The sequence below is a fragment of the Rhinolophus sinicus genome, linkage group LG13 (assembly GCF_036562045.2).
Source record: "Rhinolophus sinicus isolate RSC01 linkage group LG13, ASM3656204v1, whole genome shotgun sequence".
Taxonomy (NCBI): domain Eukaryota; kingdom Metazoa; phylum Chordata; class Mammalia; order Chiroptera; family Rhinolophidae; genus Rhinolophus; species Rhinolophus sinicus.
The window spans coordinates 36,211,992-36,229,392 of NC_133762.1; the positions used below are offsets into that span (position 1 = coordinate 36,211,992).

Below are 17,401 nucleotides of genomic sequence, written 5' to 3' on the forward strand. Positions count from 1 at the left end.
TCCTTCTCTTTAAAATAGGAATAATTAACAGCAACTATTTTACAGGTTTGTTTTGAGGCTCAAAAGGAAAAAATAATGCTTGTAAATTACTCGACCTGGCACAAAACAAATGCTCAATAAGTAAATGTGAGCTATCACTGGATGGAATGGTTGCTGTCTCTAAACAGCAAATTGATGCTTGAGACCTAAGGTTAAACCAGAGAAACCTCTGGCCCCAAAGCTAGCAAGCAACTTGAAGACTCAAGATTTCCTCTCTTCCTTCCTATCATATTGTGTTAATGAGGGCTTGAAGACAGAGACCTGCAGTTGTGTTTTGTTGTACTGTTATTTACAAATTGAGAGATTTTGAGAGATTTTATGAATTGAGACCTGAACTTCTGGCTTCTCTCAAACAGTTAACAAGTGGGTCACTCCAGCCCCCATTCCTACATGGCAATAATTTATTGAAGTTGAACAGTAGATGCCTCCTCCAATGAGACATATATTCTTCAAGTTCATGAAGTCCCTACTCCTCTTTGTTGTCTCCTTAATATTGAGATCAAGTGTCCACTCAGTACTGAAAACTAAACGTGACAGTGCTGGCAAACAGGAATTCTTACCACTGACCCACTCATTTACCCTACCTGGGCCCTGTGGACATTGGATTTGCAAATTCCTGACCAAAAGGAACCAAAAAGACACAAACAAGTCTGGCTCCCAGCTGATCCCAGTTTGGACGAGAAGACATATGGATAGGGGTTCAGGATCTGCCTAAAATCACAGCTCTGAAAATTCAGAGATGAAAGGAAATGTGGAACCAAGTCCAACCTTAGAGAATCCCAAGATAGACTGTTCAACTACTGAACAGCTCTAGCAGTTAGCCGAACTCTACCACTCTGTAACTTCTAGTCATTTCCACTGCTTGTGCCACCTGGAAAACATTAAACAAGTCAACTCTTTTCCCCAATGTCAGTCCTTCAGATATGTAAAGGCAGCCATCATGGCTTCTGCAAGCCCTTTCTTCTCCAGCCAAACATTGCCATACTCTCAGTTATTTCACTTCTGACTAGGAGCTGGATCTCTCCACACATCCCCTTCCTAGTTTGCCAGTGTGCCTCTCAATGTGTGTCCCACTTTCTCTGATAAAGACACACTGCATGCATATACCACTGTAGTTTCCCCAGGAATACAGCAGGGATAGTACAGAGTTATATTTATTAAATGAATGAATGAATGAATGAATGAATGAGTTAATTAATTTTCAGGTTCAGCCCAAATTTATTTTTTAGCTTTAGAGGATTTCATCGAGGAACGTTTAACTGGTACCCTGTACAACCTGTCCATAAAGAACAAGGTATCTACAGGCCCACTCCCCACTTCTTTCGGAACAAAGGATCACGTACCAGGATCTCCATTGTCTCTCTCAGCGCCTTTACCATCTTTTCATAATCTTCATTTTGCTTCTGAGACTGCGTCAGAAGAGCAGAGAGCTCAGTCACCCTAAAGGGAAGAGCACGGCAGTCACCTTGGCAGTCCACTGATGTGGGCGTGCTGTACTCCCCAGCCCGAACACAGACACTCCCACTGCAGCCTTCCCAGAGTCCCAGGTGCCATCAGCCCCTGCACTCCCTGAATACCGTAAGACGCTAGTCTTGAACTGGGGGGAAGCCAAAGCCACTCAGACACATGCAGGGATTTACCACATCTCAAGGCTGGAACACGTGTTTGGGGGTCTGAGAGCTGAAGGGAAGCCCTGGCCCAGGCCCTTCCAGGCCCCGCTTGATCTTGAAGTCAAGCACCCTGAAGTCAATAAGAACATCAGAATTGCCATATGGGATGGTCCCAAGGTCCCTCCAGCCCAAGGTTCTCACAATGAAAGGGGAAAAGGAGGGCCACCTTGGGGGTGATTATGGTCAACCTCCCTGATATTAACTTGAAAGTTCAGGGAAGCCGCCATAAATCTTCACCACTGAACCTTAGGTCCTGGTGCTCAGTACCTGGCATTACAGGGGAAGCTACATAAACATTTCTTGAATGAATAGCATCCAGAAGTCTACATATTTTTCTCAAAGTCTTAATAATTTATTCTGTACCATCTCTAAGAGCCTTAACTCACTGCATTGCCATTCATTTAATTATTGTATCATTCAACCAACATTTATTGAGTGTCTACTACATGGCAGATGAAGTGAAAAGCTCTAGAGACACAAAACTTACTAAGACAAGGTTCCTGTCCTTGTGCTTCCCAGTGTCTTCACGACCAACACCACCAATAGGTGGTAATACAACTCTAACCATGGGGTATAAAACTGAACTTGGCCCTGAGATTCAAATGGGCTTCTTTGCTTATGTCCCTGGTCTTCTCATCAATTTAAAAAAAAAAAATCTATTTTATTTTAATCCAAAAAATAAAAAAGCCTAACAAAAAATCCTAACTAATCAATGAGATCAATGTTGTAACAAGCAGGTCAAAAGACCATATCCGGGCATAGTAATTTGATAGGCTACTGAGGTCAGAGAAGGCTTCACAAAAGAGGTGACATTTGAACGATGTCTTAAAGAATAAGGCAGAGAGAGAAGAAGAAGCAGCATTCCAGGCTGAGGTCGGCATGTACAAAGGCAGGAAAGCATGGAAGAGGTTGGCTGATCTGGGAATGGCAAGTAGTTTGGTGTTGATAGACGACAGAGTCACAGCTAGCTCCACAAGTCAACAGGAGAGAAACTGAGCTACAAGATAGTCTGAGGGCAGAGGGCAGTGACATGGCCCCAAATCTGGCATTGGGTTTCAAACTAGACTCTCTGTGGCATATCTCCTTCCCCTCTCATGGGAGGAATGCTCTTCACATCTCCCCGCCTATCTCTAACACACTACAGGAGTCAATTTTCCCTCACGGACCCCTTCCTAGGACCCCAGCCCATCTCACCGATCCTGAAGCTCAGCCTTCTCCAGATCCGCTTGACTCTTCAGCTGTATTAACTCCTGGCTCCTTTCATAGGCTTCCTTCTCCAGCTCCTGGGTCTTGGCTAGTAGCAGCAGCAGCTGGGTTGGCTCGCTCCCTTCTGGTTTCCCAGGTCCATCAGATTCCCGAGCTTGTGCTCCCACAGTCAAGCGCAGACAACAGGTCAACAGGGACCCTGAAAGCCTCACCTGCTCAGCCTTGAGCTCCGTCAGGTCTCTGAATACAAGCAAGGAAAGAGCAGACTCCAATAGGGACCAGGGAAGGGGAGCATGGAGACCAGGCCCAGAGAAGCCCGAGGGGCAGTTCTGGGAGAAATCATCTGAATCCAAAACACCCTCCCCCGCCAACTCTCCCCCCTCCCCCGCCATCTGATCCCCTTCGACAGCAGCCCACTGTCACAAGTACAGAGTCAGTAGGGGCAGACCTCCCCCCTCCTTATGGCCACACTGACCTGTCAGTGGCTGACTTCATTTCCAGGAAGTGGCGTCGGAAGGTCACCACCTCCCTCCATAGACTGAGAAGGCGGCCATGCTCCCCTTTTAGGTAGCCCTTGAAGAACTGTGTGTTCAGAAACCCAGGTCACACCACAGGGCAGAGGGCTACCTTTTGCCAACACAGGAGTCTTGGATTCCTCCTGACTACTGAGGGGGAAGGCAGGGAGGGGCTTATAGGGGACAGCTTATGAATGGGTGTCTACACTCAGGTTACGCTGAAGAGTTTAATAAAGTTAGCAGTGGGATTCAAGAGGTCAAAGGGCCTGGGATATATGGCCTGGATCTATGGCCTTCTTCTGACCTAGATTAGAAAAGGATAAACAGTAGCTCCTCAACAAATGGGAGCTATTACCATTATTATCAGACTTATAAGGAGGATTAAATGACATGACATACGTAAATCACCTAGCGTACTATTGGCACAGAGCAAAAGCTGAGAAAACATTAGTTTCCTTTAGCGGGAATCTGATCATTCCCCAGGGTCCATATCTGGTCTTTCTTTCCCATCCAATTTCAATAGCTACCTCCTTAGCATCTAGATATGCAGATCTCCAAACATGGGGAGTCAGTAGGCTTTCAGATGCATCTAAAACCTAAGCTGGTCACTTATACAGGAACAGAGTTGCTTTGAGTGTCATGCCATCGGCCAGCAAAACCTTGACGAGGCCGGTAAGGGCAGAACTAAGCTGAAGGCCCAAGCAGGGCAAAGCTGCCAGCGTGAGTAGTAAGGATGGCCAGACACCTTGAGGACAACATCCAGTTCCCGTCCAAGTCCTGAAGTAAACCCTTTCCAACACTGACCAGGGAGTGCCCAGAATGCAAGCCCTCCTCTCACAGTTCAGCCCCATGTCCCTCCTACCTCCTGCTCCATCCGCCACTGGCTCTCCTTCCTCATGAGCTCATCCCGCGACTGGCTCCAATCTACTGTCAGTTTTTCCACATCTTCCCGGAGCGCTTTGTTTACCATATCAGCTTTTTCCATGTGCAGCCGAAGCTGGGTGTTCACCTCCGCTAGACTGTCACACCTGCACTGGGGACGGGCAGGAGCAAGTGCAAAATAAAGGTCTGGTCCAATCCTTGGACCTCTTGGAGTAAGATGACAACCACTGGAATTTTGCGTTGCCAGGCATTGGAGGGCTGAGGCTGAAGCCCATGGTTCTGATCCATGGTACATAGCTCTCAGGACAGAGGTTTCCCGTCAGCCTCTCCACCCACTGGCCGAGCACCCAGGCCAGAGAATTTGGGGTCCATCACCTCTGTTGCTCCTCCTCCAATTGGATTAGCAGCTGTTCCAGGTTTGGCTCCTCCACATTTTCCCACCTCTGAGGGATCGGTCCCTTTGCCAGACAGAGACAAGCCTTATTTACCTCCAAGGGGAATATCACTCAGCTCAATTCCTGGATGTCCCCTTTTACAGCAGCCACTTTCTTTTTATTCTTTCTCCGCTTTGATAGCAATATGTCTCTTTCCTCAGTCACTTCCTCTCAAAGTAAATCCACTGCATTCCTCTTACCAAAGATAAACCTGTGACTTCTCCTGAAAGATGGCACTTGGTAGTGAAAAGAGCTTTCAACCTAAGAAGCGTAAGATATATCTTCCACTGATGGCTTTGACTTCTACACTAAATTTTAGACCTTGGGAAGTTACTTAACTTTTCTGCACCACAAAATCTTCAGCTACAAAACGAAGGCAATATCACTCCCCTCAGAAAGTTGCTTTGCAGGTTAAGTGTCGTAATTATATGACCATGTCTAACGGTGCCTGGTCTGCATAGAATAGTGCTCAATAAGTTTGGGTTCTTTCCTTCTTTTGAGAGAACTTTCTGAGGGGAATGTGAGAAGGAGCTGAGAGGGAGCTGGAACAAAGGCAAACGGGTCTTTTAAAGCCAGTTCTACCCAGCCCACAGCACAAACAAATCCCTCTGCCACAAACAAGTTTTTCAGGCCTGCAAAGGCACACGTCTTTCTAAGACAGATCAACACTGACACCTTCTGGATGAAAAATGCATTTCTTCCCTTTGATTCCACACCCCTTCCAATCTAAGTCTCCGGAAGCTGCGCTTTGTCCTTAAAGAGCCTAGGGCTGGAGTCTGATAGGCCAGGAATAGCTAGGTCCAATGAAGACATATGCGATACAACTCTCAGCAGCTGAAGAAAGAGAGGTTTCTCCCCAACACTGCTTTATCACGCCCAACCTCTCTTAGCCAGCAAATGAAGCCTAACAAGTATATTCACAGAGGACTCAGGGGGAACACAGAACAGCCTCACTCACCCCAGTGGCTTCCAGCTGCTTCTCCAGCTCTTGGCACCAGCTCCGGTACTGCAACACCTGAAGCAAATGAAGCAGGACGTGAGCAATGGGCACGACTGGTACAAACTGCCCAGTCCAAAGTACCTCGAGAACTTCGGGCAAACCTGCTGTGAAGGGGGGACTGGGTGACGATAGCGAGGTAAGGCCATAGCATTTTGCAGTTTCCATATGGGCATCTAAATAATACTTTCTCTATGCCTTATGTATCAGAGAGACTAGATCATAGGCTTTGGAACCAGAAAACCTCAGGTCAGGAGAGCAAACCTAGACAACTAATTTAACCCTCATGTGTCATCTTTTAAAGGGAGATAATAAGTGTGTATCTCCTGGAGTAGGTGTGAGCATCAAAGGAGAGGCTGTTTGGGACATTCCCACCCAGGGTTCTGCCTCCAGCAACCCTTATTCCACCTTGGCACCCAGCTCTGAGAGGTGTTCTCCTCTCTTCCCCTCCCTCAAAGGGCAGCTGCCTCACCTTGGCCTGCAGCTTCCGCACAAGGGCTGCTTGCTTCTGCTGGGCCTCCTGGGAGCTCTTCAGCTTTCTCCAGGAGGCTGCCTGGTTCTCTGCCATCTGCTGCTGTAGTGCGAGCACTTGCTCCTCCAGCACCAGCTGCAGTGACTGGGGCTTCATGCTGTTCAACCCAGGGCCTCCTGTCTCCATGGGGGCACCAGACAATAAGCCCACAAGCCACTATGCAGCCAGAGGCTGTTCACTCCCAGCAGGGTCTCTACTCATTGTCTGCCACTTAAACCTCCTCTTGAGCTGAGGACCAAAGCACACAGTGGAGTTAAAAAGACTGTCTACATGACTCACATTTACTCACCAAATACTCATTAAGTCTGACAATGCTGGGTTGGACAAAGTAAAATAGGTTCCTTTACTACAGGACCGTGCAGAGCCTTTAAAATACTAAGATGGACCCTAATCTCTAAAGGGGGATACGAGGAGCATCATCTCCTGAATGTCTTTGATCATGAAACAAGTTCACAGGACTAGTGTTTCCTGGCACGTCTTTTGGAACTCTGCACTAGAACAAGAGCTCCTGGTTTACCATTGCCTGGCATGGTGCCTAATAAACACTTGTCAAATGAATCACTGAGGGTGCTTAGTCTAACAGCAGAGATAGACACGATTACAACCCACGAAGTCCTCAGTTAACGTCATTGATAGGTCCTATGACTTCAAGTGAAATGCTGTATATCAAAACCAATTTACCACAGGCTAATTGATATACACAAGAGTTAAGTTCCTTTGGCATCTCATCATTATAAGGAAACAATGTTGAACTAAGTTATTTGAGGACCTGCAGTACAATGTGGTATGTTCAATAATAATAATAGAGACATCGCAGGATAGTATGGGAAAACAAAGGAAAGGCATTTAACCCAACCGGTGGGGGGGGGGGCTGTGAACTGTATGAATGATCAATAGCATACTTAATGCTTGCTAAATGCTCCTATGGGTCAGTCACTTTGTAGGTTCTTTACAAGCACTAGTTCATCTTGTCATCACCAGATCCTTGAAACCTTCCCAGGCTTTCCTATCACATTTCTGTGTAGGTATGATTATGACTGTATATATGGATGAGGAAACTTAGAAAAATTAAGCAATTTGTCTTAGTTCATACAGGTGGCATTTGGTTGATTAGGGATTTGAACACAAATTTGTTTGACTCCTGACAAAGAAATGGAGCAGCAGGCATTTCCGGCAAGGGATCCAACAGAGAGAAGGAAGAAGGAACCAACTTCAGCACAATGGCAAACCCTCCTCACCCACCAGGAGCTGGGCCAAAACAGGGCAATGGGCCAACCTGCAGGCAGGGGAGGCCAGCCTAGGAGAGGGGGAGGCCTGGTGGTCAAGAAGAGTTTGGGGTGCTCATCCAAGCTCTGCCTCTAATGGGCTCTGTGACCTCCAGCATGCCATTTCCTTTTTAGTCTCCTCATCCAAAAACGAGGGCACCCAGCTACATGACCTCTGAATTTCTCAGGCCTCTAAAACACATGATAATCCTATAATCTGAGGGTAGGGGGATAGGTTAGAATTCTCTCATTTTATTAACCCTGAGATTCGCACCAGTAGGGCTAAGGAATATCCATATCTCCAACTACCCATCAAGAAAATGGTATATACAGCAAATGCAAATCTAACATTTGCATATACAGTGGGAGTTTCAGGGGCCCCAAAATCTCTTTATGTGTCAAACATCACTTCCTATTGTGTCCTCCCAGATGTAGCTACACACACACACACACACACACACACACACACAGCCTAATGTCTATATTACATTTTATCATTATTATCTATTTTCTCTACTAATCTGTGAGTGCCTCAAAGGCAAGAGCTGAAGAAATGCATGTGGGCCTCATTCCTGGCAGACCTAAACTCTTGGCCAGATGTCACAAATGTGGACTGCTGGCTCTTTTCAACCATCGTGTGGCCCATACAATAGTTTTTAAGAATTCAAGTTAGGTGCCAACATTTACCATTGGGAAAATGCATATAAAAATTCATAGGTCTGGAAAATCGGAATAGCTAGTGACCCCTGACCCACATTCCCACAAGGCAACAACCACCTGCGGTTGAACAGTGTCTGTCCCTTTTAGATAGAGCATATGCTCTCCATTTCACCAGTCTCCGCCCTCACCCCCGGCCTATTCTCTCCCTCACATTGACAGCAGATTTCAGTTGTCATTTATCATTGCACTATTGCTGTTGTTTTTCTTACAACAGAGGAAAACTCAGTTTCTTAACCCCCATTACCTCCCGGGAAACTGAAGATAACTGAGTTTGCAGAGCTTGTACAAGATAGTAAGGAAAGTGTATCAAGTAGGAAGAGCTGAGTGGCACCAATAAAGACGTAGTGGCATTAATGCTCCAGGCTGCCTATAACAGAGTTAATACAGCTTTCCCCTGCACTCCAAACATTTTCCTTTTCTGCCCTTCCTTTCCACTAAGGCTGTGTCAAGCAACTCACCGTGGCTCTGCGAAACACTGGCTCAATCTCTCTCTGCTAGTTGGAAGCACAAATCTCCTGGGAGACAGCTCTCATTGCCAACACCACCACCACCAAAAGTACTTTCAAGAGACCTGAGGGGCCTTTTCTTTCCTAATACTGTGAGGGTTGGGTGAGGCATCTGTACACAGTGGGGGGCTCAGGGGACCCAGAGGCTCCCTCGCCCTTCTTTGAATCCTCCCCAGCAAATATTAGGTTGAACCATACTAAATTACCAATATTTGCCCTTTTCTACCTATAAAAGTGATCATTTCATGTAGTTCAACCTAATACCTCTGTAAGCAGTTCCCAGAATTCTCATATTAAATCCTCTTTTAGGATAAGGCTGCTGTTAACATAGAAACATTATCGGAGAAGGTGATAATCATACTTCAGCAAAGAAATGGAATTATATTAGAATTATAGGATTGTTTTACATTAGCAGATAATTTAAAATTTTTAGAGTTATTTAAAAATTTACTTCAACCCTCTCATTTTACAGATAAGGAAACTGAGGCTACACAGATGAAGTAACTTCATTTTGTTCACATTTTATTTATATGCCCCATTTACCTCAAAAAATGATTTGAAATTACAGCGAATGTACCATACAAATGTAAGAGGGGACACTGGATACAGGGTATATGGGAACTCTCTGTATTATGCACTTTTTCTGTAAATCTAAAATTGTTCTTAAAAATAAAGATTAGTCTTAAAATGGTCTGAAGTGTTGTATGATTAAAAAAAATCCTCATAGAATGGAAATTCACTATAACAAGAATAAAAAGAGATAGGGGATAGAGAAAAATTACACCGGGAATCTTTCTGAAATTGAGATTTAGTTCCGAGCCTCCTCAAGATGCAGTTCAGTCCCCTTTTATTAACATACTGTCAGATCAGCCAGAGAATAAACTAGCACAGCTCCAAAAGAAGGGAGGTTTCGATGTCCCTCAGTAAAGGAAAAGGTCAGTAGTTGGCAAATGGTAACAGACTGGATGGCATTCAAATGAGATAATGGATATCACTGTGCTTTGTAAACTGTAAACCACTGAAGAGATATTATCATCGCTGTAGGAAAAGGAAAAAGAATCACTTCTTTTCTACATTAATTTATTCCATCGACATTCATGAATTCCAGCTGCTCAGTTATCAGGCAGCCTGCCACAGTGACACAGAAATGAACGAGACCGACTTCCTACTCTCGCTAGGAACCGGGCTGGGAAGGGCAGTAACTGCTGCACCTACGATAGAAAGTGGCAGGAGAGTGATATAAATTATGTATTTTGTCTCCCTTCATTCAAAATACTCTAACATGAGTATTTAAATAAAGTTTAAAGTAGAAGCAACATCACCTACACTTGGAGTAGAGGTGTACGCGTAAATGCTTAGCATGGACTGAGATGTGGACTGGTATTATTATTAGGTTGGTGCCAAAGTCATTGCGGTTTTGTCAATTGTTTTTAACCTTTTAAACCACACTGACTTTGGCACCAACCTGATAAATAGAAATTGTCACTTAAAGCAAAAAAGGAAAAACACTTCAGGGCACAAACGTTTTATTTCCCTGAGCAAAGGAATTATACATATTTGTCTGCAGAGATAATTTGTTTCTTATTCCAGAAAAAAAAGAGAAAAATTAGCATGCGGCTCCTTATCTAAATCTCATACATGGGGTTTCTCTCTGTTCTCCTCCCACCTCTCTGGCCTCTCCCTCCAGTCTCCTTTGCTGGTTCCTCCTCATCTCCCCAACAGCTAAGGTTGGAGGTCCCAGGGCTCAGGCTTCAGACCTCTTCTCCATCTACCTTTATTTCCTAGGTTAATCTTATCCAGTTTCATGGCTTAAAATAGCACCTATACACCCAGGACTCCCATGGTTACACTTCCCTCTGGAACGTCACACTCCTATACTAAATCCAAACATCCATTTAACTTCTCCACATAGATGTCTAACAGGCATCTCAAAGTTAACTTGTCTAAAAATGAACTCCTACTCCTCCTAGCTTCCCCATTTCAGTAAATGACAATTCCATCCTTCTGGATGCTCAAGCCAAAAGCCTTAAAGTCATACTGACTCCATTGTCCCACACCATATAACCAATCCATCAGCAAATCCTGTGGACACTCAGGCAGCCCTGTGAAGAGGCCCAGTGGTAAGGAAGCATCTTGGGAGCAGATCACCCATCAGCTTGACTGCAATCTCCTGAGAGACCCTAAGCCAGAAACACCTAGCTAAGCTGCTCCTGAATTTCTGAACCATACTGTATGAGATAATAAATGATTGTTCTTTCAAGCTGCTAAGTTTTGGGATAATTCCTTGCTCAGCAATAGATAACTAATACATCTGGATTACTGCAAAAGCTTCCTAGACAGTAGCGATATATTCACCCTTGCTTCCAAATTTACTTTTTCTCAACAGAGTAGTCAGAGTGATCCTTTTAAAAGTGACAGATGATGCCATTCAGAACCTTCCAATGGCTATTCAGAATAAAATCCAAAATCATTATAAGGGCCTCCAGTGTCCTAATTATTTGATCCTAGCGTCCAATTCCACTTCTTACTCCTCTCCTCTTTACTCACACCCTCCTTGTAACCTAACAAGTCACACACTCATCTCAGGATCTCACCTTCATGATTCAATTCCTTACCAGATTCAGGTCTGTCTGTTCAAATGTTACCTTCTCAGTAAGTTGTTTCCTAACCACCCAGTATAAAATACCCCCACCCTTCACACAAACTAGTATTTCTGTTTACCATGACTTATCTGTCCCCATCCGATTATGTGTAATATACCTATCAGCATGTAAATTTCCCAAGTGCAACAACGTTGTTTTATTGACTGCTGTATTCCCAGCTCCTAAAACAGTGGCTGGTATATAGCAGATACCTAAATATTTGACTGAATGAATGCACATAAAGACTTTAGGTAACATGATCCATATCACCACCGGTCTTGCAAAATGCTGACAGTTCTATTACCATCTATAATGTAAAAAGCAGATCACGTAGTTTGTGCAGCACTTTCCTCTCTCACAACAATTACAGCAACCTTCTAAAAATCCCTTTGAAACAAAGTTATCCTCATTTTACAGACAAGAAAACTGAGGTTCAAAAAATAAAAAGGATATAACTGGTCAGTGGCAGAGCAAAGATTAAATCCCAATCTGCTTCCAAACTCTATACCCTCTCCGTTACACTAATTTGCCTCCTAATTTATGAAATATGAAATCAAAGTTCTGGGAGGGGCACTTCCTAAAGGGTGAAATAATGAGGTCTAGGTCTGTGGATCTCTGATGGAAAAGGAGCAAAGAAAGGTAGAGTGTGACTGAAGGAACAGAGAGGGCTAGAGCAGCTTCTAGCCTGGGTTTTGTCATGACCTCACTTTATATATTCGAGAACATTAATTCTCCTTCCTAAGCCTTCTCAGTAAAAGGTGTGCATCACAATCCTGGGGCTACGTGTCTCCATGAGTCATGGGGCTAATGTAATGACCAAATCAACAGACATCTACTGAACCCAAAGGCAATTTAGTGAAATTATCACATGCTCTGCAGACAGCCTAGAATTCATTTCCCAGCACCATTTACTGATTTGTGGGACTCTAGGCAAATTGAGCTGAGTGCCTCAGCTTCTTCCTGCATAAAATTTGAAGATATAGGAGTAGGTCAGTGCAAAAGTAATTGCGGTTTAAGAGGTTAAAAACAATTGCAAAAACCGCAATTGCTTTTGCATCAACTTAATGAACCCACCTTGTGGAATTGCTGAGATTAAATGGGGCTTTACATGTAATGCATTTAGTAGCACCTGACACTTTAATACTCAGTAAATATTAGCTATTATCATCATGTGCTAGCCCCTGGGATATAGAGATGAAAAACGCAAGGCATAACGCCCCAACAAGTGCATGGGTGTAAAAGAGGGGCAGGAAAAGTAACTCGGTACAATGAGTGCAAAAACCAAGCAGCAAGATGAACTCTACCAGCAGAAAGGCTGGGGAAGCTTTCCGAGAAAGTGATATTTGAGTTGGGTCGCGAAGAATGAGTTCCAGAGCGGGGCGGCGGGTGGGACTGGGCTTTCGGACAGATCTCGTGCAAAACCCTAAGGGCAGAGGGAGCCGCAAAATTCCGGGAGCCCGGAGCGAGATGGGCCGCAGAGCGCAGCGCCGCATCCTGACAACCCCGGGCTCGTCGGCTGTTGGAATCGAGGATCGGGAAGATCCCTTTCTGCGCGGACTGGAGCCTAGAGTGGTGGCGGCAGCAGGACGCGGAGGCAGGGGCCGGAGCCCTAGGGCAGGTCCCGATCCCTCTCTGGGCCTCGGGTTCCTCCCGGGGAACCGAAGGCCGCTGCCCGAACGGGATTCCCTAAGGCGCCCTAAGCGGGCGGGTCTCTGGGCCTCGGACCGTTAACCCGAGCACCTCCCGCCTGCCCTTGAGGCCCCTCCTCACCACGCTCGGGTTCCGCAGAATCCCAGCCCGTTCCTCCGCGCCGGAGCGGCTGAAGCCGCGGCTAAGGCCGGGCGGGGGGCGGGGGCCCACCACCCCACTGGGGCCCAGACCCCGCCCCCCAAACTCCCGCCCTTTCGGAGGGCCCCGCCCCCCAGCAGTGTGCCTATAGGCGGACGGCGCCACTTGGAGGCCTCCCGCCATGTTGAGTACTGGCATCCGATTTACTGGAGTGATCCAGAAGGAGAGGGGGATTACATTAGGAGAAGTAAGATTCCCTAGACAGAATGAGGACAGCCATGGCTTCTGGGTTCGAGCAAGGGAAGTTTTGGTAACAGGAAAAACCTTGCCCTCAATCATCCCACGTTTGGCTTTGGGGTTACACACTGCGCATGTGTGAGGTCACCTGGTTTTAGGTGCGCCTGCGCACTGTTCCACCCACAAATGGAGTGCAATTAACAGCTGCGTGAAGAATTAGGGAATGACTCCTGGGTGGCAATAAAAACTTCAGGGCGACCCGTTCTGGGGTTTTCTTACCTTCAGAGCCGAAGCTCCAAGCCGCCTCAGGCAACAACACTCACAGCATAGTGTCGTTTGAACACACAGCACTGTTTTCTCCCACGATTTTGCACAGGGTGTTTTCTTTGCCTGAATGTCTGGAGAACTGCAGTTTGTCTAATGCGTAAACCTTACTTGAGTCTAGAGGATTCTTCCTTCTTTGACCCACTCAGGCGTTATTCTCATAGCATTTTGTAGATAATAATGTACTTTCTTAAGAGTTGTAAATTCCATTTACCTTCCACTCAGTCGTTCTAAATTTTTAGTTGGGATTGAAAAAAACAACACCCACCACCACCACCCCACACACAAAACTGGGGAACGTCTTAAAATTCAGACACTCGGATTCCACCCCTAGAGTCGGGTGGAGCCCAAAAATCCGCATTTCAGCAAATACCCCAGGTGATTCTGATGCAGCAGAAACACATTTTGAGAAGCACTACGTGAGGATGCATTTCTAGTACCCATCATAAGGCTTGGTACAAAATAGGTGCTCAGTAAGTGCTAAGTGAGTAAATAGACGGATGGATGGATAGACAGCAGGAGTGAAACAGGAAATGCACAGCAGAAGGAAACACTTTGATAAGAGCTATATTGTATCTTTTCTCCTGTAAGAACACGAAAAAGTTCTTAATAGTTACTTTGAGAAAAAGATAACATAAATGGGGCTTAAAGGGAGGGAGGGCACTGATTCTGAAAGGCAAACAATTTACAGAGGGAAGATGAAATATGCCAGACACTGGATAGAGAAACAGATGCAAAGAATCAGTGGTGTGGGAATCCATCCTAGGGAAATACTCACACAACAGGTACTGTGTAAGAATGTTCAGTACAACAGTATATGGAATGGAGAGAAATGAAACAACCTGAATGTTACACACACCAAACTCTTCTGTCCCAGGACCTTTGCCCTCTTCTTAGACCACTTTCCCCCCGGCTCTTGGCTTAGCTGATAGCTTCCTCTCTTTCACGTCTCATCTTAAATGATACTTCCTCAGCTAGGTCTTCCCTGATGATGCTATCTAAAGTAATGCGCTATCATTTTCTATCACAATATTCTGTTTCTTTCATAGTACTTTCCAGTTTTTGTTAGTTTATTTACATATTATCTTCCCCCCACTTCTAAAATTAAAACTTCATGAGGATGGGAGACTATGTTTGACTTATTCCTAGCATTTAGCCCAGAGCCTGACACATGATGCTAATAAATAAGCATCCATTGAATGAATGAATCAAGTCAACCTCAGTGTTACAAAGGTTAATGACATAAAATCCATCAGCAAATACACAGTACATTTTAAGACCATGAGGAGCAAACATAGCTTTCAGACTACCAAGACAAGGGTAAATGGAGTAGAAAGGTATTAAAACCAAACAGTAATCATTGATCTTTGTAAATGGGGATTCATTCATTCACCTCCTTATTGATTTATTCATTCACCAGCAAGCATTTAATGAACATCTACTGTGTACTAGTACTGGATAATACAATGTATTAACGTCAAGTTAGAAATTGTATTAAAACAAAACAAACTAGAACAACTGGGTGTTTTGTCTGGACCAAAGAAGGCTCTGAGAATACATCAGCCTTCAAATGTCCTACAAAGTGCCAGGAACATTTGGGACAAAGAAACAGGTGTACATATACATCACTTGAATTGCTTGGGACCCAAGAGACATATGGGAAAAGACTTAATCCAGACACAAATAGAGTCTGGCCATGTTCAAACCTGTCTAATAAACCAGAATGGGGAGAAGGCTTCAAAGGAGGCTGGAGTGGACGGACAGACAATGGATTAGTTGAAAGCAAACCAACCCTGGTCCCCTCTGGATGAACTAGGCTTCTTCCCCTATGTCCTAAATTCCATCTCTGGGAACATACTTTATATCCTAACCCTCTCCCAGGGGCTGTAATATGGATCCTGTACCCCAGCCCAGCTCATTATTTATAGATATTTCCTCTGTCCCGTGCCAAGAAGCTGCCCTGACTGACTGATTTTTCTTTCTTTTTAAAATTATATATGTGAAATTTCAAAGTGAGGTGCTAAAAATATATATATATATTTTCTAACAGCCTAAAATCTGTTTTAATGTTCTTAGATCCCTTATCTATAGGGTCAGGAGATTTGAAGGATAGAGAATGTACGTGGAGACATTTCTGGCAGTGAGTCCCCACCCTTCTTGGGGAAGGTCATGGGGGTGTTACTTTTAACTGCTCCAGCCAAGTGATCTGGGGAGAGGACTTCCATGAGAGTTTGAGGTGCCAAATCTGTCTCCATTGCAATTGGGGAGCATAGTGACTGGATATATACCTCCTGCCTGGGAAATCTAGCAACAAGAGACAAACATGCCAACTTCTTTGATGGCAGACCCAAGAGGTTGCTGCTTTGTTGGGGTTGGCCTGCTCTCCCAAATTTGTCAGGGAATGTTTTCTGTAAGCCAGATGTGGGCTACGTGAGAAAAAGAGAGACTGCATAGGCCCACCCTGGGTCCTGTTCAGTAGGGCCTCCTACTGGGGTAAAGGGACCCCAGAAGTAAGAAAAAAAATTACCATTGGTAATAGTGATGTCTTTACTAAGGGAAAGGAGCCCAGCAGAACCTCTAAAAGCACCCCATGATGCTTTGATGGTGCACAGGAATAGCTATAAACATCTTCCAGACCCAGAAAGCACAAAGTTAGCTACAGTACTAGTTCAAAGAAGACTTTTCCACCCCTTTCCCCACATTCCTCTCCATGTCAGCACCCTGAGTGACTGAAATGAGCTGAGGATGACAGAGCGGAAAAATTAAGGGAAAACCCCCCAATCATTCCCCTCTTTCTTATTGTAGGCTAACAGTCTGAAGCAGAGCCAGAGGCACCGAAAGGATACAGTCTCTTGTCATAGATTGTGAACAACTTGCTGCTGTCCATATGAGTCCATTCATTCATCATTAAACAGATAGTGATTGAGTACCTACTATGTGCCGAATCCTGAGTTAGACACAGGGAGAGACACAAAGAACAATAACACATAGACCCTGCCTAGGGCCTCAGTTCACAAACTCACACGGGAGGCAGGTGAGTAAACAACTATTTCACATACATGTAGTTTGGTAAATTCTATGAAGAGGGAGTGGCTGGCTTCATAGTGACGGTGACATTATACCCAATGATGAAGGATAAATCTTCCCAGCAGACAAAGGCGGGAAGGGAATTTCAAGCAGTGTGCATATATGTGCTGTGCAAGACCATGGGATGTTTGAAGAATGCCAAGAATTTCCTCTGGGCGCTGTTCTTGGTGATTCTGCTCCCTGGTTGGATTGAATCTCCTTGGATTGGATAATCAGGTGATAATACAATACCCTTCATCAGATGGACATTTTCCTCTTCTCCTGAACCTGCCTCAGTGGGCAGGTCTCATTCCAGTCCTGTTAATTTAATAAACTTCGCTATTGTTTGAATTTTTAAAAAATAAGCATGATTTAATTTTGTAATTAAAATATATTTAGTATGCATACTTCAATAAAAAGCTTTTTAAAAAGCTTATATTGCATAGAAAGTCATCCAGGAGACTGATAAGAGTGGTTGCTTCTGAGAAGGATTTGAAAGAACTGGGGTCTGGGGTGGGATAGAAACTTCCTGTGTATTCTTTTGTACTGTTTGAAACTTTATCATCATGAATTTGCAT

General features: G+C 44.8%; 1 protein-coding gene across 4 annotated transcripts in view; it reads right to left on the reverse strand.

The window, feature by feature from the left end:
• Nucleotides 1–13,308, reverse strand: part of CEP250 (centrosomal protein 250) — a 34,682-nt gene extending 21,374 nt beyond the window's left edge. For 3 of the 4 annotated variants that reach the window (XM_074318298.1, XM_074318296.1, XM_074318299.1), the window contains exons 1-8: nucleotides 13,179–13,308; nucleotides 6,216–6,503; nucleotides 5,705–5,761; nucleotides 4,688–4,770; nucleotides 4,293–4,458; nucleotides 3,391–3,497; nucleotides 2,904–3,155; nucleotides 1,383–1,479 (exon numbers count right to left, since the gene is read on the reverse strand). In XM_074318298.1, the coding sequence (XP_074174399.1) occupies nucleotides 1,383–1,479; nucleotides 2,904–3,155; nucleotides 3,391–3,497; nucleotides 4,293–4,458; nucleotides 4,688–4,770; nucleotides 5,705–5,761; nucleotides 6,216–6,401 (948 nt within the window). In that variant the 5' untranslated portion in view covers nucleotides 6,402–6,503; nucleotides 13,179–13,308. Of the gene's footprint in view, nucleotides 1–1,382; nucleotides 1,480–2,903; nucleotides 3,156–3,390; nucleotides 3,498–4,292; nucleotides 4,464–4,687; nucleotides 4,771–5,704; nucleotides 5,762–6,215; nucleotides 6,504–13,178 lie in introns of all 4 variants that reach the window. The other variant, XM_074318297.1, reaches the window with a different exon arrangement.
• Between the last annotated feature and the right edge of the window lie 4,093 nt (nucleotides 13,309–17,401).